We start from the raw sequence: 23790 nt of genomic DNA, 5'->3' as shown, positions 1-23790 counted from the left end.
ATGCTACGCGATGATTATATGTTGTGAAATCCAGCCCCTAGTAATACGAGTAGCATGCAGAGATGGACACCCAGAGTTAAGGAAATTGAATTATGACCTTTAACTTCCACTTTTGCAGGTCTTTGGGGAAAAGCCTACACTGGTTCTATTCATTGAAAGTCAATCCCTTGGTCTCATCATTTAGTAGTGTCCTGGGGAAAGCCAACCTCCAAATAAAAACTCGCCTACTCCTCTGGTTCTTTTCTGCCTTTCCCCTCTCTCTCCTCCTCCCCCACCACCTTCCCTGGCTCCTCTCCCCGCTCCAGGCGTCCCGTGGACTCTGCACACGTGGCTGGAGTCTTTGCGGATTGCCTTCCAGCAGCACCGCAGGCCTCTCATCCAGTGCTTGTTAAAGGAGTTTAAGACCATTCAGGAGGAGGAATACACGGAGGAGCTCGTCACCCAAGGCCTGCCCCTGATGTTTGAGATCTTGAAAGCCAGCAAGGTATGTGGGGTTTGAGGCTGTTGGGGTCCTCGGCAGAGAACGAAGCCTGAGGTCTCTTAGCCTGGTGTTCCCATTTGAGTGGGATCACTACGGTCATAGCGACCAGTGGCAAATGTACCCCAGCAAATGAAAGCTATCTGTGCACTCATTTGTGGGGTAGCTGTCTTGGTAAGGCACTTGGGCACAGGGACAGCTTACGTATCTTCTAACTCAAGGAACTGGCGGTAGAGCTGGAGAGATGATACCAACATGTGTGCCCCAGCAGCATTATGAGGCAGTTTATAAAACAGTATTAAATTTGGGGGTGCAGGCTAGGAGAGGTGAGAAAGTTCAGGAGGGAGGAGTGGAAGGGTGGACCTCCCTGAGGGGCTGAGACTAGACCATGCCGGGATGGACGATAGGAATTGGTAGGATGAGGGAAATAGGTGCAGCCTTCTGGATAAAAAGAAACACAAACCCTGCTGAGGTTTCTGGAAAGCCAGGCCCTGGGAGGCGGCTTTTCAGGTTGAGAGGGTCAATGAACCTAGCTCTGACCCCTTGGGGTTCACCCCTGCTGATGCCTATATCCCCAGCAACAGGGAAATGCAGCCTCTTAGCCTTTCGACTATTACAACATTAATTCTTAAAAATCCCTTTGGGGTCATTTGATCGGCGACGCTCTCCAGTCCCTGCAGGGCCCCAGCACCAGCCCTCTCGCCTCTTTCCCCAGAACAGCCTTCGTGGAACTCTGGGGTCTACCATGGAGCCTGGGAAGTCTTAGGGGAAATTGGCCTCTGAACCAAAAGCAGTGTGGGTTCCCCTGCCGGGCTGGGCTGCGGGGCTGTCCACGGGGCGTTAGAGGGGACTTGGGGCTGCTTCCTCCACACAGCAGGGAAGGCCCTTCAGTAAGGAGGCAGCAACGCAGCCTCTCTGCTTTCTGAGCTCCGGCCTCGGGTGCAAAGCGAGTCCCATTAGGTGTTCTCGTTAGCGCCTGTCCTCAGCCCAGTGTCCCTGGGCCACCTGCAGGCTGGATTTGTGCTTGAGGTCGAGACCCACCAGGACCCCAAATGGGAGCAGGTGCACCAGGCCTAGGGTAACAAGCTTCAGTGAATCCATGAGGAGTAAAACCTGCTGGAAGCATTTCAGAACCAAACTCCCCGCCCGACTTAAAAATGAGTAAATGAATAAAGAGGCTTTCACGTGAAATCACCTAAGAATCTGCCTTAGTGAGAAACGTTGCTGGGTCTGTTGCCGGGGTCTGGTGTTCTATTGTTTTTGAGGTTTTCTTTGTTTGCTTGTTGTTTTTAACCTTTCTTCAGGCTATATTGGGAATTCCAGAATTTACTGAGACATTGTGTGTGTTAAGTAAACCTAACCTGTGCGTTCTTAAACTTTACTTTGAAGTATGACAGATATACAGAAAAGTGCCCAGCTCCTAACTACAAAGCCAAATGAATTTTCATAAGATAGACAAACTGTGCAATCCACACCCAGACCAAGAAATGGAACGTGACTAGCACCCGAGTGGTTTCCTTTCACCCTACTCTGCCGCTGTCTCCCAAAGGGCTGCCACGTCTAACACCACACTTTGTTTTGCCTGGAGCCACGGTGCATTTGACTTGGACAGCTCATTAGATAGGATTAGATAGGAGATAGTTCTCAGAATCTGAGCCCATGTATAAGAATCTCCAGACTGAAGCATACAAACTACCCTCCATTCCCACCGTTTAATAGTCATTTGAAAATCAGGCTCACCAGGTGTGATGGCTCATGCCTGTAATCTCAGCACTTTGGGAGGCTGAGATGGGAGGATTGCTTAAGCCTGAGCAACATGATGAAATTCCATCTCTTAAAAAAAAAATACAAAAATTAGCTGGGTGTGGTTGAGTCTTAAGAGTAGGGAGTCAGTGAAGGGCGTTTTGCCTTTAAAGGGGTTTCAATGGCTTCCCTTACTGGTGAAATGTGGCTTTACACATCAGATGCACTGACCACCATGCAGGGTGGGGGAGGCAATCAATTTCCCCGTGCCTGCAGGGTGAAGTCACCCATTCCCTAAGCATGGGGTATATTCTTATGGTCAAAAGAAAAACTAGAGAGAGATGATGACAGAAATTCCAAGTTGAGAAGAACAGTCTCCTATTGGGGGACAGGGTGGCTGTCCATCACACAGCCGGCCAGCGTTGTTCCTTCTCCCTGCACTCTAGGATTCCTGTTCAAATGTGTGTCAGAACAAATATCTTTTGTTTTCTCTTTTTTGAGGCAAGCTCTCTCTCTGTCGCCCAGGCTGGAGTGCAGTGGTACAATCTCGGCTCACTGCAACCTCCACCTCCCAGGTTCAAGTAATTCTCATGTCCCAAGTTGTTGGGATTACAGGCATTCACCACCATGCCTGGCTAATTTTTGTATTTTTAGTAGAAACAGGGTTTCACTATGTTGGCCAGGCTGCTCTTGAACTCCTGACCTCAAGTGATCCTCCATTTCGACCTCTCCAAGTGCTGGGATTACAGGTGTGAACCACTGTTCCTAGCCAAATATCTTGTTTTATCAGAGTAGTGAATAGATTCTTGCAAATAAATCCACTTTATAGTCAACTGATGGGAACAGCTGTCCTGTAAAGTGGGGCACATTCCTCCCACCATTCTTGGTTGGTACTTACTCAAACCACACTTGAAATCTGACGGCACATCTGCTTCTATGTTCTTGCTTCTAAATTTTAACTTCACATGAATTCAGTGTCTCTAGACTTCTCCAGGAGCAGAACAATATATTCATTTTTTTAAAAAATAAATCTGTTTAAAAAGAGTTCCTAGATTATTTTTCTGGTTTTTTGTTTTGTTTTGTTTTTTTTTTTGAGATGGAGTCTCACTCTGTCGCCCAGGCTGGAGTGCAGGGATGTGATCTCGGCTCACTGCAACCTCTGCCTCTCAGGTTCAAGCGATTCTCATGTTTCAGCCTCCCAAGTAGCTAGGATTACAGACACCCACTACTATGCCCAGCTAATTTTTATGTTTTGGGTAGAGACAGGGTTTCACCATGTTGGCCAGGCTGGTCTCAAACTCCTGACTTCAGGTGATCCGCCTGCCTCGGCCTCCCAAAGTGCTGGTATTACAGGCATGAGCCACCACACCTGGCCTCCAGCTTATTTTTCTTTTTTTTTTTGAGACGGAGTTTCACTCTTGTTACCCAGGCTGGAGTGCAATGGCGTGATCTCGGCTCACTGCAACCTCCGCCTCCTGGGTTCAGGCAATTCTCCTGCCTCAGCCTCCTGAGTAGCTGGGATTACAGGCACGTGCCACCATGCCCAGCTAATTTTTTTGTATTTTTAGTAGAGACGGGTTTCACCTTGTTGACCAGGATGGTCTCGATCTCTTGACCTCGTGATCAACCCGTCTCGGCCTCCCAAAGTGCTGGGATTACACAGCTTATTTTTCTAACACCTGATTCCTCTGGGCATAATCAAGAGATAATCAGGAGTGCCCACTTGGTTCCAGGCACTACAGCGGTGATGGGACGGACATGTTCTTTATTCTCCTGGAGCTTGCTGATGGGAAGCAGGAAAACAAATCAACAAAACGGAGTCAGAACATGATCAGTGATGTTTACAAAATGAAACTGGACCATGATATGGTCTCTGGGGGACAAAATGGTCAGGAAGATCTCACTGAGAAAGTGGCATTTGAACAACCACCTGAGTGAGGAAAAGCTTCCAGCCATGCAGAGATCTGGGGCAAAAGCATTCCATGTAAGGGAACTGCAGGTGATTAGGCTCCTAGTAGAAACATGCTTTGTGTGCTCAGGCGAAGGAAAAAGTGCAAGAGATAAAAATCAGATTGCACCGAGCCAGGTAAAGTTTGGGTTTTCTTCCATGTGTAATGAATGGAACATGACGAGAGAGGTTTTAGATACAGGGGCGAAGTGTGATCTGTAGGTTTTTTAAGTTTTTAAGCTTTTCATTTTGAGATAATTGTAGATCCGTGCAGTTGTAAGAAGTAATACAGAGAGATTCCTGTGTACCATTTACACCGGGGGATCTCAGTTTCTCCCAACGGCAGTATCTTACACTATGGTAAAATATCCCAACCAACATAGTGATGTGATCATCAACATGCAGATAATTACCATCACCACAGGATTCCTCATGTTGCCCTTTTATAACCACATTCACTTCCCTCCTGCCTCTACCCTTCTCTTCAGCCCCGACCTAGCCTCCGTTTCTCTAGTTTTGTCATGTAAAGAGTGTGATTTAAATGGAATCGTATGGTATGTAATTTTGGAGATTGGGCTTTTGGCAGTCATCATAATTCTCTGAAGAACATCCAGGTTGTCACACATATCCACAGCTTGTTCCTGTTCATTGCTGAGTAGTATTCCACGGAATGGATGTACCCCAGTTTGTTTAAGCACTCAGCTGTTGGAGGACATCTGAGTTGTTTCCAGTTTTAGTATATCACAAATAAAGCTGTTACATTTATGCACAGGTTTTTGTGTGAATATATCTTCATTTCTCTGGTATAAATGCCTGTAAGTACAACTGCTTGGTTGTATGGTAGTTGCATGTTTGGTTTTTATATAAATTGTCAAACTGTTTTCCAGAGTGACTGTACCCTTTTACATTCCCACTGGCAAAGATTGAGTAATTCAGTTTCTCCATATCCTCACTGTTTGATGTTGTCACTGTTTTTCATTTTAGCCATTCTGATAGGTGTATAGTGATATCTCATTATAGTTTTAATTTGCATTTCCCTAAATGGCTAATGATGTTGAATATATTTTCATATGCTTGTCCACCATCTATATATTCTCTTCAAGTGAAATGTCTCTTCGTGTCTTAAGCCTGTGTTCTAAATGAATTGTTTGCATTTCTGCTGTTAAATTTTGAGGGTTCTTTATGTATAGCAGATACTAGTCCTTTGTCAGATATGTGGTTTGCAAATATTTTCTCCCACTCTGTAACTTGTCTTTTCATCCTGCTATTTTGGTGCTGGCATTGATTTATGTTTTTATTCATTCACTTGGAGATCTTCTTGGTCCATGGTATTACGAGTGGTCTTTGATTGAAATCTGGATGTTTTCTGAGGCTCTTGATCTTGTTTAGACCTTCTTTAGTTGACTTTCTCTGACACTACCCTGACAGGGGAAGAGTGGTTGTCACCTCATTACTGCCAGGTGGATGTAGAAATCCAGGTTCCCCTACTTGGCCTCTGTTGGCCCCCAAGTTAGGGGCTAGTTATTGGGGGAGGTAGGAGCAGGTAAGTATTCTGGCTCCCATGTTGTCTTATCTGATATGTGGTGGGGGTGGCCTTATGGCTACTGAGCAGTGGTGAGAGACTGACTCTCCAGTGGCGTCCTCTGACACCACCCAGCAGAGAGTGGGAGGGATGCCTCATTACTGCTGGGTAGGAGGGGAACACAGGCTTCCTGGGTCTCCACTGACATCTGGTGTCAGGGGGTGGGGGTGAGGCTCTTTACTGGCTGGCGGGGATAAAAGTCCTGGCTCCATACTTGACCTTCAATAACACCATCTTGGTGGGGTTTCAGGGGTGCCCTGTTGCAGCCTGGCAAGGGTAGAAGTCTAGGCTTCCTACTTGACTTTTGCTGGCAAGGTGAGTCCACAGGTGTTCTTTGCTGTTTGGCTGGAGTAGAGCAGCTGTTGTCTAAAAGTTTCCTGCCTTCTAGGCTATCCCTTTAGTGGTCCTTTGGCTAGAGAGAGCAGGCTTTTGTTGTGGCTTTTTTCCCGTCTGTGCTCTCCGTTGTGGCTTCTTCAACATCAAGTATGGGATGATGAGGCAAAAAGGAAGTCTATGAACTCACCACCGTGTGCTCCTCCAGTCCCAAGCTCCCTAGGTCATCTGCTTTCTTCCCTCTGCCTTTCAAAGTCTTCTTATGTTCCTTTTATATATAATGTCAAGGGTTTTTAGTTGCACTTTGCAAAAGGATTAGGGAAAGAATGTCTATTACATCTTCCCAGAAGCAGAAGTAATCATGTGTTTTAAAACATCAGTCTGACCATTATCATCCTTGAGATCTCAGGCACCCTCAAAGAGGTGAGTCTGTTTCCAAAGCCCCCAGTTGGACAGTGACTATCCATGTCAGCAAAAGCAAAAACCTCCATGTAAGCAGAAAAAAAATAAATGGGATCCATAAAGCCTCTAAGCAATGGTCCAATTTCTTTGTGCTTCTACCTCTCTCATAATTAACCATGAACAAAATGACAACCACCAATAGACACAGCATCAAATCCCAGAAGCGTCAAACAGCTCAAGAAGTCGTATGATTTGGGAAGCCAAGGTAGGAGGATCACTTGAGTCCAGGATTTTGAGACAACATCACAAGACCCCATCTCTTAAAAAAGAAAAATAATTCTAAACAAAGAATGTCAACTGAGACATTCCCAGTTCCACGCAAAACTGCAGTCAAACCATCTAAGAGAGGGAAGTCAGAGTGTGTATTCAAAACCTTTGAAAATAAGATTTTATATAAACAGTTTGCTGAAAATTCTTAATTTGTTGACCCCAGGGACCAGTTTGTATTTAGCAACTGATTGGGCCTGTCTTTCTCAATTCCTTGTTTCATTTATTTCTTCAGTCCTTCCCTCTCCTCATTCAGTTCTTCACCATCCCTCTGGCCTCCCTTTTCTCTATGGTCAGGACCTGTGCTTAGGAAGTGACCTGCTCCAGGCGCTTAAGCCTGGACACAGATCTAATGAAAATGATCACTGTGTGCCACATGTCATTCTAGGCACTTCCTACTCATCAGCTCCTGGGAGGCAGGTAGTTGTATTTTTATTCCTATGTTAGCAGTGATGACTCTGAGGCCCAAGAGTAGGTCACCCTGCAGAGCCAGGATCCTGACCCAGACACAAAGCCCGTGCTCTTAACTGTGAGGTCACCCTGTCACTCTGCTCCCTTTCAGGGTTTATCTGCACTGTACATCTCACTGTGGAATGACAGCTTCATCCCCTTTAAGGGCAGAAGCAGACATAGCCTGCAGCCATGGGGACTCCTTTTGGTGGGAAGATGGTCCCAAGTCAGGGGCAGTCATGGGCCCCTAGCATCTGCACTGGGAGGAGCCTTGGAAATCATGTAGCCCAGTGATTTTCCCAACCCAGTTATCTGAATCCTGCTATCAGAATCTTTGCCAGATCTGGAAAAAATACTACTTAAAGAAAGCCTCAAGTAAATAAAAATACCATCGATGCAATTTATTATTTACTTGATCTTTTTCTTAAACGTGTTTAGAAAGGAAACATATGACTACCATAAGTAGATACCCCACATCACTTGCCGTGAACAGAAGGGACATATCAAAGTAGACATGTGACTGCACAGTAGCAGTAGGATGAGTGGTGCGCTCAGGGCCTCAGGATCCTGCTGGGATCCTTCTGGGGCCAGTAGCCCTGCCTCCACCTTTCCAGGTGTGTTCACCCCTCACAAGGAAGCCCAGTCTGCTCCACAAGGAAGCTGTCTGTGGAGGTGAGCCTTTTTTTTTTTTTTTTTTTTTTTTTTTTGGTAAACGGATTTTTGCTCTTGTTGCCCAGGCTGGAGTGAGTGCAGTGGTACTATCTAGGCTCAGTGCAACCTCCATCTCCCAGGTTCAAGCCATTCTCATGCCTCAGCCTCCTGAGTAGCTAGGATTAACAGGTGTGTGCCACCATTCCTGGCTAATTTTTTGTATTTAGTAGAGACAGGGTTTCGCCATGTTGGCCAGGCTGTACTTGAACTCCTGACCTCAGGTGATCCACCCGCCTCGGCCTCCCAAAGTGCTGGGATTATAGGCATGAGCCCCATGCCTGGCCAAAGTTGAGTCTTCCTTGATTTGGATTGGGACAGGGAGCGTGCTGTCAGTGTCCCTGAAAGTAATAATAATTCCACTTTCTCTTGATTCTGAGATACAGCTTTTTTCCCATTTGAGCATTTGTTCATTTGAAACAGGTCTTAAGATGGATGTATATGCTTAATAAGGAGGATAGTTTTTTCTTTTCCTAAAATCTGCCATGAATTCTATGACCTCTTAAAGAAAGAGAAATTACTGTCTAGGGGTTAAAAATGGTCAAATTGCGGCACTTTCCTTTGGTCCAACCTAACAGCATATGGTGATACATTCTTTTTTAGTCCTCATAGCAACCTCATCAAGCAAGCATTTTTAATCTGCTTTGTAAAAGAACATCGAGGCCCAGAGAAACTGAGTAACTTTGCCAAGGTCACAGAGCAGGTGAGTGATGAGCCAGGACTGGGACCCACTCCATCGGGCCCCACTGTCCGTGTTTTTACCACCACATAGAACTCCAACCTGAGCCACCTATAAAGGACATTTGGGATTAATTCCAGTGCTCCTTTCAGAAGAAAAGAAAGTGTTTCCACATCTTTTCAGAAGAATAATGGAGTCAAGAGAGAAGAAGAAAGATGTTAGCCCCCCAAATCCACAGGACTCCATCTCAGGAGCGTTTCCTGGTAACCATTCTATTAAGAATTTTGCAAGGCCGGGTGCGGTGGCTTCTACCTGTAATCCCAGCACTTTGAGAGGCTGCACCAGGAGGCTCTCTTGAGCCCAGGAGTTCAAGACCAACCTGGGCAACATAGTGAGACCTCATCTACATGCACACTAACACATACACAATTAACTGAGTATAGTGGTGCATACCTGTAGTCCCAGCTACTTGGGAGGCTGAGGTGGGAAGATCAGTTGAGCCCAGGAGGTCAAGGTTGCAGTGAGCTAAGGTTGCAGTGAGCTGAGGTTGCACCACTGCACTCCAGCCTGAGCAACAAAGAGAGAACCCATCTCAAAAATATATATATTTTGCTTCACTCCCCTTTAGTTATTTTGTATGGCAACACAGTTCCAAGTCCAGAGTACCTGAAGTTACTCCATCTGCACATCTAGAATTTTCCGTGAGAGACCTGGAATGGCAGGTACCCAGTGGCATGCCAATAACTTGCACTAACCTGGGGCTGTGTCCTCGGGCCTAACCCAACCCCCACCCACCCAGCCCTCCTGGGCTCGTCCCAGCCTCCCAGGTCAGATCCTGCATGTGAAGACCAACCGACCTGCTGCCCTGAGACTGCAGCCTGTTGTGCCTTGGGCCTAAAGCACTGTGCTTAAATGTGCTGCTCAGAGGATCCAGGCATCTGTCTCAGCACAACCACCTCCAGAATGGAGCAAGCCTCAAGTTTGGTTGTTTCCATTCTGTTGTCTTTGGGTTTTGATCCGGGACTTACCAAGCCCATAGGATAACCCAGTTTATCATCCCCATCTGACTCCCCTGAACCATGGATCTCACTCCCTAACGGCAGTCACCTGATAGGAGTGACACCAGCCCACATGCTCAGAGGGGCACTCCTGAAGTTCAGAATCGTTCTGGGTTCCAGGTAATCACGACGAATGACACTGGTGGTCTACTGTCTAGTGGAGGAGCACTGGAAAGGGCACAGGACAGACACCGCTACAAACATGGACAGATTCAAGGATGCGGCAGGGAGTTTGCTCTTAGGACTCTGTTCCTTGAAAAAGCAGCAGCTAGAAAGCCTTGCAGAAGGCAGCATCTTTGGTGCCGACACTTGGCGTAGCACCCTGATCCTCTGCGCAGTGTCCAACTCTCGGGGCCCAGTCAGTGCTTGGCACTTAGTAGATGCTCAATAAATATTTCGAGACTGACTGGATGGATGGATGGATATGTAGATTAGCGCGTGGGGAAAAGTCTGCATTCCCTAAACCTCTGGGGAATGAATGGATGAAGTGTAGGGAACCCCCTGATGTCCTTTTGAAGCTTCCACCCTCCCTCTTTCCTTTTCTCTTCTGAACTTCTAGTGCTTTCATTATAATCATATTTCCATGGTGGGAAGTTTTTTTTAAATTTATTTTTAGAGGTGGGGTTTTACTTGTTGCCTAGGCTGGCCTCAACTCCTGGGCTCAAGCCATCCCCACACCTCAACCTTCCTAGTAGCTGGAACCACAGTCATGCACCACCATGCCCAGCCAATTTTTTAAAAAATGTTTAAAGACAAGCTCTCACTATGTTGCCCAGGCTGGCCTCGAGCTCCTGGATCCAAGCAATCCTTGGCCTCCCAAGTAGCTGGGACTATAGGCATGCACCACCACACCAGGTTTTTGAAACAGATTTTATTTTTTAGGCCAGTTTTAGATCTACAGAACAATTGAGAAGATGGTACAGAGAGTTTCCATATAACCCCTCACTCACTTTTCCCTATGATTAATAGGCTGTATTACTATATTGATACGTTATTATTAGCTAAAATCTATACCTTATACATAGTTCCGTAGGATTTTGTTCTTTTTGTTTTAGATTCACAGGGTTTATGTGCGGGTTTCTTATATGGATATACCACATGATGCTGAGGTTTGGGCTTCAATTGAATCTGTCATCCAACTAGTGAACCTAGGGCCCAGTGGGTAGCTTTTCAGCTCTTCCTCCCTCCCTCTCTCCCTCCCCCTCTTTTGGAGTCCCCAGTGTCTGTTATGCTCAACTTTATATCCATGTATACTCAGTGATTAGCTCCCACTTACACATGAGAACATGGGGTATTTGGTTTTCTGTTTCTGCATTCATTCACGTAGGATAATGGCCTCCACCTGCAACCATGTTACTGCAAAGGACATGATTTCCTTCATTTTTATGGCTACATAGTAGTCCATGGTGTATGTATATGTACCACATTTTCTTTATCCAGTGCACCATTGATGGGCAGCTTGGTTGATTGCATGTCTTTGCTATTGTGAATAGTGCTGCAATGAACACATGAGTGCAGGTGTCTTTTGCGTAGAATGTTTTGTTTCCCTTTGGGCATAAGCCAGTAACGGGATTACTAGTTGAATGGTAGCTCTATTTTTAGTTCTTTGAGATATAACCAGAGTTCCTTAGTTTGTACCTGGTGTCTTATTCTGCTCCTGGATCCCAGACAGAATACCACATTACACTTCATCGTCATATCTCCTGGGCTTGTTTCAACAGAGGCAGTTTCTCAGACTTTCCTTATTTGGGGTGACCTTGAAAGTTTTGAGGAGTATTGGTCAAGCATTGTGTAGACTGCCCCTCTAGTGGAATATGTTTGATGTTTCTCTCATGATAAGACTTGGGTTGTGGATTTTTCCGAGGGAAACCCCAGAGATAAAGACATCTTATCAAGGGCACATTCCATCCAGGTGAGTTATCGCTGTTGACGCTGACCTGGGCTGCCTGGCTGAGGCAGTGTTTGTCAAGTTTCTCTACTCTAAACTTCCTCTCTTCCTCTCTTTCCACAATGTCCTCTTTGGAATGCAGCGAGTATGCACTGCTGTAACCTAAAAAGTGGGGAGTTGCACCTCCCCCGACCATTGTTAAATATTTGAAGATTGTCCATTCGGAACAGGCATGGCCAGCCCTATATTTACGTTCTCAGGTGATACAGTACACATTGAAGTTTGAAAGAGAGGTCAACTGTGAGTTCCAGCAGAGGAGGGGTCTTGCCTTGCCTGCTTCTGTGGCCCCAACAGAGTGCCTCTTACACTGCAGGACACCTCTTCCATGTTTAATCAATACCTGCTGAATTGAATTAAAGCACCACCATTGTCTGCCATAAAAGAAAAACTCACAGAAGAGTCTACAGGCTGTACAGGTCTCTCTCAAGGCACAAGAGTCTAGGAAACAGGTTTTTATTACTTAACTCATAGTTGGTTAGATTAGAGCTGATTCACCAGCAAGATGCATGAGACATCCCCTGGTGTAGACAAGTGAGATCTCATCCCTAACATTCATAATACAGTCTGTACAAAGTGTTTTTGCAGTTAACAGGTCTTATCTTTTTTATGACCAACTTTTATCAAGTGGCCACCATGTGTCTGGCGCTCTGGGTCACAGAGGTGATGAAATATGGTCCAACTGATGTAAACTTTAGATGAGATGTGTTAATTTTCTATTGCTGTGGTAACAGATGACCATAATTCAGCGGTATAAGGCAAGACTTGTTTATTACCTCACAGTGTCTCTGGGTTGGAAATCTGGGTGAGTGTGGCCCTGCTTGGTTCTTTGCCTAGGGTCTCAAGAGCAAAATCAAGGAGTCGGCAGGATTGTGTTCCTTTCTGGGGGCTTTGGGGAAGAACTGCTTCCAAGCTCATTCAGAGATTTTGGGTACAATTCAGTTCCCTGTGGCTGTGGGACTGAGGCCCCACTTCCTTGCTGACTGTTGGTGTCACACTTAACTCCTCCCCTCACAAGCTTGCCATGTGGCCCCTCCATCTTCAAGCCAGCAACAGAGCATCAGTTTCTCAGACTGGGACCTCTTTGTCATCCTCTTCTCCCCGCTGCCTTCTGAAGTCCTCTTCTGCCTCTACTTTTTTTTTTTTTTTTTTTTTTTTTTTTTTGAGACGGAGTTTTGCTCTTGTTACCCAGGCTGGAGTGCAATGGCACGATCTCGGCTCACCACGACCTCCACCTCCTGGGTTCAGGCAATTCTCCTGCCTCAGCCTCCTGAGTAGCTGGGATTACAGGCACGCGCCACCATGCCCAGCTAAGTTTTTGTATTTTTAGTAGAGACGGGGTTTCACCATGTTGACCAGGATGGTCTCGATCTCTTGACCTCGTGATCCACCCGCCTCGGCCTCCCAAAGTGCTGGGATTACAGGCGTGAGCCACCGCGCCCGGCCCTGCCTCTACTTTTAAGGGCTCATGTGATTACTTTGGGCTCACCCAGATAATCCAGGATAATCTCTCTATTTGAAGGTCAACTCATGAGGAACTGCTATGGTTTTGAATGTTTGTCCCCCTGGAATTTAAGTGTTGAAGTCCTAACCCCCAAGGTGATGATATTAGGAGGTGGTGTCTTTGGGAGGTGAGTAGGTCTACAAAAGAGACCCCAGAGAGGCCTCAGCACCCCTTCTACCACGTAAGGACATAGCTAGAAGGCACCATCTATGAGAAAGCGGGCTCTCATAGACACCAAGTCTGCTGGCACCTTGATCTTGGACTTCCCAGCCTCCAGAACTGTGAGAAACAAATTTCCTGCATTTTATAAGCCTCCCAGTTTAGAGTATTTTGTTAGCAGCCCTAATGGACTAAAGCACTAACCTTAATTACTCCTGCAAAGTAGCTTCTGCCATGTAAGGCAATGCGGTCCCAGTCCCAGTCCTGGGGCTACTAGGGCATGCGGTCCTCTAGGAGGCTATCATTCTTCTTACCACACAGTGCTTCCCAAACAGATGTGCATGGGAGTCACCTGCAGAGTGTGTTAAAAATGCAGGTTCTGATTTGGTGGGCCTGAACGGGAGTGTATCTTTCTTACAGGTCCTTTCTTAAGGACCGGGTCCCAGAGGAGGCTGCTGCTTGTGGTCTGTGGAGCACATTTTGGGTGGCAGGGCTTTAGGCCAGAGGAAACAAATTTGCAGACCACAGCCCAGGTCAAAGCCGTGAGAGAATTTCAGTGCATGAAACCTGTGGTTAAGGGAATGTCAGTATCACCAGAAAATTTGTTAGTATACAGATTCCTGGGCCTCACTCCCAGAGTTTTTACATCAGAAGGTCTAGGCCGAGGCCCAAGAATTTGCATTTCTAATAAGCTCCCAGGTGATGCTGATACTGCCTGTCTGGGGACCACACTTTGAGAAGCACTGCATTAAGCCCAGAGGCAGCCAATTAATTTAATGAGTATTAAGTGAGGGGAGCACTGAATGTCCTTTGGTTATAAAGTCTCATCTTTGACAGTTGAGTCCCTTTGTCCTTCAGCTATGATTGTGCTTCTGTGAATCACATCTGAGGTGACACTGTTCCCTCTGTGATCTACCCACTTTAATTGAAGGGTTTGGATTTTCTTTCACATGCCAAGTGTATGCTTCTGCCTTGGGAACACAATGAACTAGGTAGATTTAAGAACAGCTTGAAGCACTGACATCACTAGTGGCTCCAAACCCATCTTTTAAAATCGAAAGAATACTTACTGTTTTTATTACAATAGCAATGCTTGTTTGTTGTAGAAAATATAAATAAAAAACATTCTCATCTCACCCAAAGGTAACTACCCTACTTTTTTAGATCTTTTTCTATACATATCTGTCAATCCAAATATATTTGTAGAGGGTTTTATTTCCAAAAAGACATGGTACAAACTGTGTTGTAACCTAATTTTTTCCCTTAATCTATTGTAAATTTTTTCCAATGTAACCCCTTTGAGCCCCTACTTTCGACAGCTTTTTACCCAATAAAAAGAAACAAAATGCTGTGTTTCGTGTTTTCCTCCTATACTCTGCAGCTGGAGGGAGAATAATGAATAGTAATGACTGCAAAGTGGGGAGAGGCAAACGTGGATGATGGGGGTCAATGAGAAGCAGGCTCCTATGTCCCCAGCAGTGACAGGCAGCTGGAGTTTTGAGTTGCAGAATCATCTCCCTCCCACCTTTTGTTTGGCACTAATGATTCAGCTGAGCACTTCTGGGTCCGGAAATGCCTCAGCACCGGAATCAAGTTCACAAGAAAGCTGAATCAGGAGGGTTTGTCTCGTTAATGGAGAGCACAGTCACAGGATCAAAAGGGCTAATTTCAGGGTAATTCGCTGCTTCCAGAATTTTAGAGCACTGGTAAAGGTGGGTTTGGGGTAAAAACTTATTTTTCTTTCTCTATAAACTACAAAAACCTGCTTTCAAGTGGAAAGCAAATTATGAGGGCCAGAGAGAAGAATTTAATTGCAAATTTTTTAAGCTTCACCAGTGAACCTGCTAGAAATAGACAGTGGACAAAACAGAGCAAGTAAGCACAGGACCCGTGAGTACAAACGGCTTGTGCGCTATCCCAGGGGACCTCTCCTGGGGCCTGCAGTAAATGCGTGAGCTCTTATCGCCTGGAGGGACGCATTCCGGGGCACAGCTTGGCTGAGGCTGGCCACAGCCCCCAGTATCACGACCTCTTTCTTTTCTGCAGAACGAAGTCATCAGCCAGCAGCTGTGCGTCATCTTCACACACTGCTACGGGCCCTACCCCATCCCCAAGCTGACAGAGATCAAACGGAAACAGACCTCACGCTTGGGTGAGTAGCTCCCCCAGGCCTGTGTTGGCTGCTGCTTTGTGATTTAAGGACCAGGAGCCTTAGAATGCCATAAAAAAGGAGGGAGGGAGAGAGTTCAAGGGCAAACAGGATCGGTACAGGAGTCAGGCTGGGGGAGATCAGAATTTCTCCTTCATTATGTGATGACACTGGAGAAAATACCTTGGGGATGTGGACAAGGAGATTTGCCAATTAAAGGGATTTTCTCCCCTAGTCACAGACAATGGGGGCTGCGGAAGGCCTCCTAATTCCATACACATCCTCTGCACAGGTGGCTCTTGAAAGAAGGCCACCCTGAACATGGCAGCTCTGTCCCCCAAACCCTCCCCTCTAAAAGTCCTCCTTCCTCACCAAGAAGCAAGAGCAGGAGACAGTGAGGGGCCAGGGCTGTTCCTCTAATGGAGATCCTTCTACAGGGAACTAGGAGAAGGGAGAACAAAGCGCCCCCACATACACCCATAAAAACATGAGGGTACATACCTGAGCTGCAGAGGCTGGATGCTCAGAAGTCCCATGAGAGTATCAATAACCTCCTCCTCGTGGAAGCGTGCACTGTGCCGGCTCCAGCCACGCACTTGACCTCCCTCTCAACTCACCTTCAGGCCACCCACAAGGCAGGCACTCTGACTCATCCTACATTACGGCTGCAGTATCACTATAGGGTGAAGCTGCAGCTTGAACCCAGTTGTGCCCAGAACCCGTAATTTTGCCATTCTGCAGTCCCAGCTTCTAAGACTTTGAAGAAGAAACCTTTCCATCAGGCTCTGGGTTCTTTCAGAGGGTTATGGGCCTGTTACAGCTGGTTGACCAGCCTACAAAAAGGCAAAGGAGTATCAGGCTGCTTTGAGGCCTGAAACATGAGCCTTCTGTTGCAAGGGCCTGACGCCCTGCTGCCTGGAGAGTTATAAAATATTCAAGATAAAGGATTCCTTTTCTCTAGATAGGTTGGAGACCTTTCCTACTTCCTTTTTCCCTTTCCTAAGAAGATTGAAGGACATCTGAGTAATAGAAGACTCTGAAATTTCTACTCTTTAGCAACATTTGAAAGGGATGAGCCAATTTAGATTAATTAAAAGGCTGAATTCATGGGACTATTTTTAAGTTATTTTTGTTCCCATCTTGAATAACTTGTTAATTTAAATGAGACACAACTTTTTGCTGAAATGGAAAATTTTAGCAGTTGATTCAAAGGCTGTCTCTCTTTCTGACCATGTGTGGGGAAAACTGGGATGTGCCCAAGTCACAAGTGCTTCTACCGTATAGAAAACAGATATTAATTAAAATGTTATCAGGGCAACATGTTATAAAGACCAGTCAAATCAGCAAACTTTAAGAGAGTGAGAGGTGCGTTCCCTGGACATAGCAACAATCTCTGATGTCCAGGTGCCTCGTAAGACACCCTCCTTAGAGCAAACTTTTGCAAGGTCTTTTTCACTGGCATAAAATCTGCTTTCCTTTAGCTATAGGAGGGAAGGGAACATTTCCTCCTCCTGAATTTGCTGAGGTTTCTTTCACCAGCAGTTAAAAATGCCTGGTTTAGGGCTGGACCTGGTGGCTTACGCCTGTAATCCCAGCACTTTGGAAAGCCAAGGCAGACAGATCAAATAGCATCAACACCAATTGAGCATCTACTATAATGGTCATTTTTATTGAGGGATACTCATGTGTCAGCCATTTTGCTAAGTGCTCTCCATAAATTCATTCCTTTATTCCTCACTACTCTTGAGGTCAGGCATTCGAGACCAACCTTGCCAATGTGGTGAAACCCTGTCTCTACTAAAAATACCAAAAATTACCCGGACATGGTGGCACATGCCTATAGTCCTACCTACTCAGGAGGCGTGCACTGTGCCGGCTCCAGCCACGCACTTGACCTCCCTCTCAACTCCCCTTCAGGCCACCCACAAGGCAGGCACTCTGATGCATCCTACATTACGGCTGCAGTATCACTACAGGGTGAAGCTGGAGCTTGAACCCAGGTGTGCCCAGAAGCCGTAAGTTTGTCATTCTGCAGTCCCAGCTTCTGAGACTTTGAAGAAACCTTTCTATCAGGCACTGGGTTCTTTCTGAGGCAGGAGAATCACTTGAACCTGGGAGCTGGAGGTTGCAGTGAGCCAAGATCATGCCACTGCCCTCCAGCCTGGACAACACAGTGAGATTCCATCTCAAAAAATTAAAAAAAATTTTAAAAGTGGCTGGTTTCCAGGCCAACCATTAGAATTCCAAGGATTAGCACCAAGAAGAAAAGAAAAGGCAGACCTGAGAGGCTCAAGCTCATGATATGAAAGAAAAAGCATCATGTCAGTATTACCAAACGGAATATGGAGCAGGTACACTTTGCATCTCCAGTCTAGCAGCTCAAGCTAGCATAACTAAAGGGCGCCAAATTGTGGTTCTTCTGGGACCTGCTTTAAAAGAAAGACAAGAATGATCAGTGACAAGGGTCTCAAACCAGCACCTCCTGGGCCCAGGCAGGTGATATAAATGAGCGAAATGGGTTCAGCATTAGACAATAGGGAGTGGTGGGGACTAAGGGAAATCGGAGAGCACTGATTTGTTTGTGGTATGATGTCCTCTTGCCCTCCCAGTGAATTCTGGGAGAGTGGTAAAAAGAGGCATAAGGAGGGGATAGTAACCGTCTGGGAAGCAGGAATGCGGGACTGGCTGCAGATGAATGGTGGGTGTGATGGGTGAGCAGAGGGAGGCAGGTTACTGAGCAGAGAGAAACTCAAGTGAAGAAATGAGTTTTCATCAACTCTCAGGCTTTCCCTGGCAGTCTCTTTTCCTTTTACCTGGATCATTTCAGAAGTTCTGGGGAGTTTTTTAATTACAGTGTTTAAAGAAAGTGGGAATACACAGGTGATTTTTACTGTTTATGCTTTTGTGATATTTTTAAAGTAAGAACCTTTTTGTTTTTTTTAAATAAGAAGAAGTGAGGTAGCTCTGTACTGACGGGGCAAGGTAAGTGGAGGGCCACCAGGACTGCCATCGGGGCACACGGGGTTCAGGGGCTGAGTGAAGAGAATCAGTCTGGAAGGCAAATTCTGGGTCCGAGTTACAGCTGTCTGGGGAAAATGCGGCCAGGCCAGGGGCCCAAGGTTCAGCCAGGGTGAGCCCAACAGCTGAGCAGTCACAGCTCCCAGGAAGGCAGGGGCTTTGTCCTGCCCTCAGTAGTTTAGGACAACCCATAAATCCAGCCATAGGAAGCAGTGGGGTTTCATTTCAGCACAGCCCCTGAACCCCTGGAGAAGGGCCCATCAACAGCAAACCGGCCTTCAGGCTAAGAAGGGCCCCAGGGTCCTCTGCAGCCTTCTAGAGCAAGTGTGTGCAACAGGAGTCAAGGCATTCTTTCATTCATTCAAAGAACATCCGTTGCGCATCTGCTAATAGTATAATGGTCATGTTTATTGAGGGATACTCATTTGTCAGCCATTTTGCTAAATGCTCTCCATAAATCCTTCATTCGTTTATTCCTCACTACTCTGTGATGAAGGAGTATAATGGGTATTATAATTTCCATTTTACAGGAGAAACTGAGGCATGGGTTGGATAAATAACTTGCCCAAAGTTACAGAGCTGAGATTTCTAGCTCAGAGCCCACACTCTTACTGAACTTTATCACCTTTCTCTACTAGACAGAGATGAAAGGGTTTGAAATGGACTGACACAGATACACCGTAGCATGATGAGGCTACAGCAGGGGTGCATATGCTGTGGGAACTCAGCTGGGTCTACTGGGTTTGGGGAAGGTGGTGGAATCTGGCAAGGCTTACCAGCCTGGGGCATCTGACCACTATGTCTGAAACTTAAAGACCACCTAGGGATGAGCCAGGTTTGGAGTGGGCTGGAAGGGTGTTCTAGGTAAAGGAACAGTGTGTGCAGAGGCCCAGAGGGGAGAGAGCATGTAGCACCCATGGGGAACTGACAGCCACCCATAGCTCAAGCACACACACAGTTTGACAGGGAGAGGCCAGAGAAGGTAGTGGAGCCCAGTCACAAGTGGCCTCATTAACATGTTTGGACTCTATCATGGGAGCACCGGGGAGCTATTGAATGATTTATAGCAGAGGAGGGGAGGGACATGACCAGAGCTAGCTTTGAGGAAGGATGGCTCCTGCAGTGAGGTGGGCTGTCAGATTGAGGGGGCTAAGAGTGGAGGCAGAGAGACCAACAGAGGCACCTGTGAGTTCCCAGAAAGAGAGGATGTGGCCCAAACTAGGGTAATGTCAAAGGAAATGGAAGATTCAAGAAACACTTAGGAGGACAGAGGGTGTTGATGGATATTCTCAACAAGACAGAAGTGCTGAGCTGAGGACAGATTGGCACCTTCAGGAGCCTTGGGTCTCAAGGCTGAAATGACAGGCAAATTGCAGGATCCTGGTGTTTAACAAAGCAGGCCATCCAATCAGAACGTCCGGGTCCAAATCGTGGCTTCTCCACCTGTCACTAGCTTGAACAAGTCACTGTAAATTCTCTGTGCCTCAGTTTTCTCAACTGCACAGTGAAGATAATGTGCACCCAAATTGCACATTGTAAGTGCTCAGTAAGTAGTAGCTAAATCTTTGTTATCCTAGAAGATGAGGGCAGAGGACTGGCTCATTTGTTACCGACCCCAGGAGAGAAAGGCTTGGACTTAAATCACCTGGAATGCAGGGGCGAGAGGGCAGCTCTTCTAAACCTCTTCCTTTGGGCAGGGAGAGCACTGAGCCCTGAGACAAAGCAGGAGTGGGGGGATGAGTGGCATTATTTATTTATTTTTTTTTTTTTGAGACGGAGTTTTGCTCTTGTTACCCAGGCTGGAGTGCAATGGCGCGATCTTGGCTCACCGCAACCTCCACCTCCTGGGTTCAGGCAATTCTCCCGCCTCAGCCTCCTGAGTAGCTGGGATTACAGGCACGCGCCACCATGCCCAGCTAATTTTTTGTATTTTTAGTAGAGACGGGGTTTCACCATGTTGACCAGGATGGTCTCGATCTCTTGACCTCATGATCCACCCACCTCGGCCTCCCAAAGTGCTGGGATTACAGGCGTGAGCCACCGCAGAGTGGCATTCTTAGAGACAAGGTGGGCAGGCGATTGCCTTTCACATCTGGAAAGTTCACTCTAGCTATAGCTGAGTCTTCTCTGGGGAAATGCTACTTTTAATCACAAATAAGCTATAAGGATTTCCCACGAAAAACTGAATTTCAGCGACTTGACTGTTCCTCTGATTAGTCCTGTCTGATGTTTGGTTGCTGTCTTGCCAATGAGTATTTTATCACCAAGATTTCCTTGCTTACTCTTATTCGCACTTTCTACAGGAAAAATCTAAACTTCATCCTTTTTTCCACTAAAGCTACTTTTTTTTCCCTTTCCCATTCCAGATCCTCATTTTCTTAACAATAAAGAAATGTCTGATGTTACTTTTCTGGTAGAAGGAAGACCATTTTATGCTCACAAAGTGCTGTTATTTACAGCCTCTCCAAGGTATGTATCCAAGGTTTTAAAAGTAGCTGCATTATGACTTTGGCTGTCGCTACTACTATTTTTCAAAGTTCAATTTCGGTGGTCTCTTCACTGGACTGACAGATCATCTTCAGTAAATCAAGAATTCAAGAGCTCAAGGCAGCTGCTAGCATAATCTAGAAGAAGGCGCCCCCCTCTTCTGAGCAAATAAAGTGGGCAGAGCTTTGGGAACAGAGCATGGGTTGGATTTTGGCTCCCCTGGCTAGGTGGCCTTGTGCAGTGAACAACCTGAGACCCCACACACGGCAGCCTTGAGAGGGCCACTCTCCAAATGTCAGGGAACAGACTTTGGCATAAGCCACTGAAATACACAGGTTCTGACTTGACTTTTCCCTAACTGTGGAATTGACAGACAGTAGTATCATGTAGCAATAGGAAGAACTGCTCACCCTCTCTGCTAGCTCTCCAGCTGCCATTTCTTCTCCTTTTGATTTGAGCTGAGATTGAGTTGACAATTTAGAACCACATTATCCAGGGACCTGAATAGGGAGCAGTGCGGCTGGAGCAGAGGAGAGATTGATGCTGAAATGAGGAGGAGGCAGGAGAGAAAGATGCTGAAATAAAGAATGCCAGGAGTCCCAGCTGGGTGGTGAGCAGGGGGTACCTGAGTTGGGTAAGGATACTGGGAACCCAAATATGGAACTGCCTTCCAGGAAGTTCACTAAGAGAATGTGTGTGACCACCAGCCTTCCCTGCATCTTGTTGTTGTTGTTGTCGAGATGGAGTCTTGATCTGTTGCCTAGGCTGGAGTGCAGTGGCACAATCTTGGCTCACTGCAACCTCCACCTCCCGGGTTCAAGTGATTCTCCTGCCCCAGCCTCCTGAGTAGCTGGGCCTACAGGCTTGCACCATCACACCCAGCTAATTTTTTGTATTTTTAGTAGAGATGGGGTTTTACTGTGTTAGCCAGGATGGTCTCAATATCCTGACCTCGTGATCTGCCCGCCTCAGCCTCCCAAAGTGCTGAGATTACAGGTGTGAGCCACCGTGCCCGCCCACTCCCTGCATTTCTGAAAGCTTCCAGGAATCTCCAGTCCCCCTCCCGCAAAACCAAACACAAACCCCACGTCTGCTTTGCCACCACAAGAAAAATATGTTTTCCCTTGCACAGTTTTCAGTCATGACACTATAGACAAACCAGATCAATATTGTACCAATGTTAGAGTCTTAGTTTTGACAAAGGTACTATGGCTGTGTAAGATGTGAACATTAGGGGAGGCTGGGTGAAGCATAAACAGAAACTCTCTGTATTGTCTTTGCAACTCTTCTGTAAATCTATAATTTCAAAAATAAGTTTAAAAAACAGAGACACATATCAGCTTATTCTTAAACATATTGTCACTGTGTTCCATTAATAAGATCTCTACCCACAAAACCTTTTCCAATCACCAGTTTGAGAAAGAATGTGCTAGTTCAAAGATCTCTACCCACAAAGAGCTTTTAGTTAATGGGCAGGAAAGTGCATTGAAAACCCAAGACAGGGCTGGGCACGGTGGCTCACACCTATAATCCCCACACTTTGGGAGGCTGAGGTGGGCGGATCACATGAGGTCAGGAGTTCAAGATCAGCCTGGCCGACATGGTGAAACCCCATCTCGACTGAAAGTACAAAAATTAGCACCTGTAATCCCTGCTACTCAGGAGGCTGAGGCAGAAGAATCGCTTGAACCCTGGAGGCGGAGGTTGCAGTGAGCTAAGATTGTGCCACTGCACTTCAGCCTGGGTGACAAGAGTGAGACTCCATCCTAAAAAAAGAAAGAAACCCCAAGACAAAGTCATAAGGGAGAGGATTAGGTAATCAACAAACATTGATTACATATCTATGATATGTCAGGTTCCTACAGGGACAGGCTGTGGGGATGTAGCAGGAACCACTGAAGTCCCTGCCCTCACGGAGCAAAGCATGTTCCATGGGCACCAGAGGGGAGGGAGTGAAGCCACAGCCCTAGGCTCAGGAAAGATGCCAGGAAGATGGCGGCCATGTGACTGGCCCTGAAAGAGGGATGGGGTTTTACAGGCATTCATTCTTTTCCAATCGCCAGTTTGAGAAAGAATGTTATTGTTTAAAACACTGGTTTTTAACTTTAAAGTTTTAACTTCAAATTAGATTATGGTATAATAGGAGGGTTTAAATTAAGAAATGTAAGGATATACCACTGCTATATTTCCAAGTTGCAGGGGAAGAAACAAGGTATTTCTGTTGTCAGGAGAGCTAAGTTTTTTGCAAGCCATGGATTTTTGTGTGAGTCTTTATCTCTTTTTTTATGTCCTTGTTCAGGTTCAAAGCACTCCTCTCCAGCAAGCCGACAAATGACAGCACCTGCATAGAGATCGGTTATGTGAAATACTCCATCTTTCAGGTGAGCCCCTGGTGTGGCCTGGACTCTGTGCTGGTGGGCACAGGGCACAGGTGGTTGCCTCAGATCCTCAGCCTGAGGACTGGCCTCTTGGAGAAGTCCTTAGAATGAGCTGTCAGTCTCCAGAACTCCTGGCCCCGCCTCACAGCGCCCCTTCCATTTCCATCCATTCATCCCTGCAGCATTAACTGAGTGCCTGCTATGCCTGACACTGAGCTAAGGGCTGGGGACACAGGATAAAGTATGTCCTCTTGTGGGAACTCAGAGTCTGGCAGGCGGGAGGCAGTGACTGAGTAGTTCGTCAATTACAGTATACAGTAGGGGACACAAGAGGAACAAGCAAACGTGCTGCAGCAACTCAGACCAGGGAAAGTGAAGACGACCTCCTGGATGAGGTCTTACGAGCCAAAACATCCAAAGCTGAGAAGCTGGTGAGGCTCAG

The 23790-nt window shown here is 46.4% G+C and overlaps 1 protein-coding gene across 2 annotated transcripts in view; it reads left to right on the top strand.

Moving 5' to 3' along the window:
* ABTB3 (ankyrin repeat and BTB domain containing 3) overlaps positions 1-23790 on the top strand; it is a 350217-nt gene that overhangs the window by 309099 nt on the left and 17328 nt on the right. For both annotated transcript variants that reach the window (XM_064379891.1, XM_064379892.1), the window contains 4 exons: positions 306-484; positions 15363-15468; positions 20850-20952; positions 23270-23351. In XM_064379891.1, the coding sequence (XP_064235961.1) occupies positions 306-484; positions 15363-15468; positions 20850-20952; positions 23270-23351 (470 nt within the window). The remainder of the gene's footprint in view (positions 1-305; positions 485-15362; positions 15469-20849; positions 20953-23269; positions 23352-23790) is intronic.

This window comes from Aotus nancymaae, unplaced genomic scaffold (assembly GCF_030222135.1).
Source record: "Aotus nancymaae isolate 86718 unplaced genomic scaffold, 86718_ANA_hifiasm-v0.15.2.pri h1tg000021l, whole genome shotgun sequence".
Taxonomy (NCBI): domain Eukaryota; kingdom Metazoa; phylum Chordata; class Mammalia; order Primates; family Aotidae; genus Aotus; species Aotus nancymaae.
The sequence above is the reverse complement of the archived record's forward strand: the minus strand, read 5'-3'. Positions and strand labels throughout refer to the sequence as shown.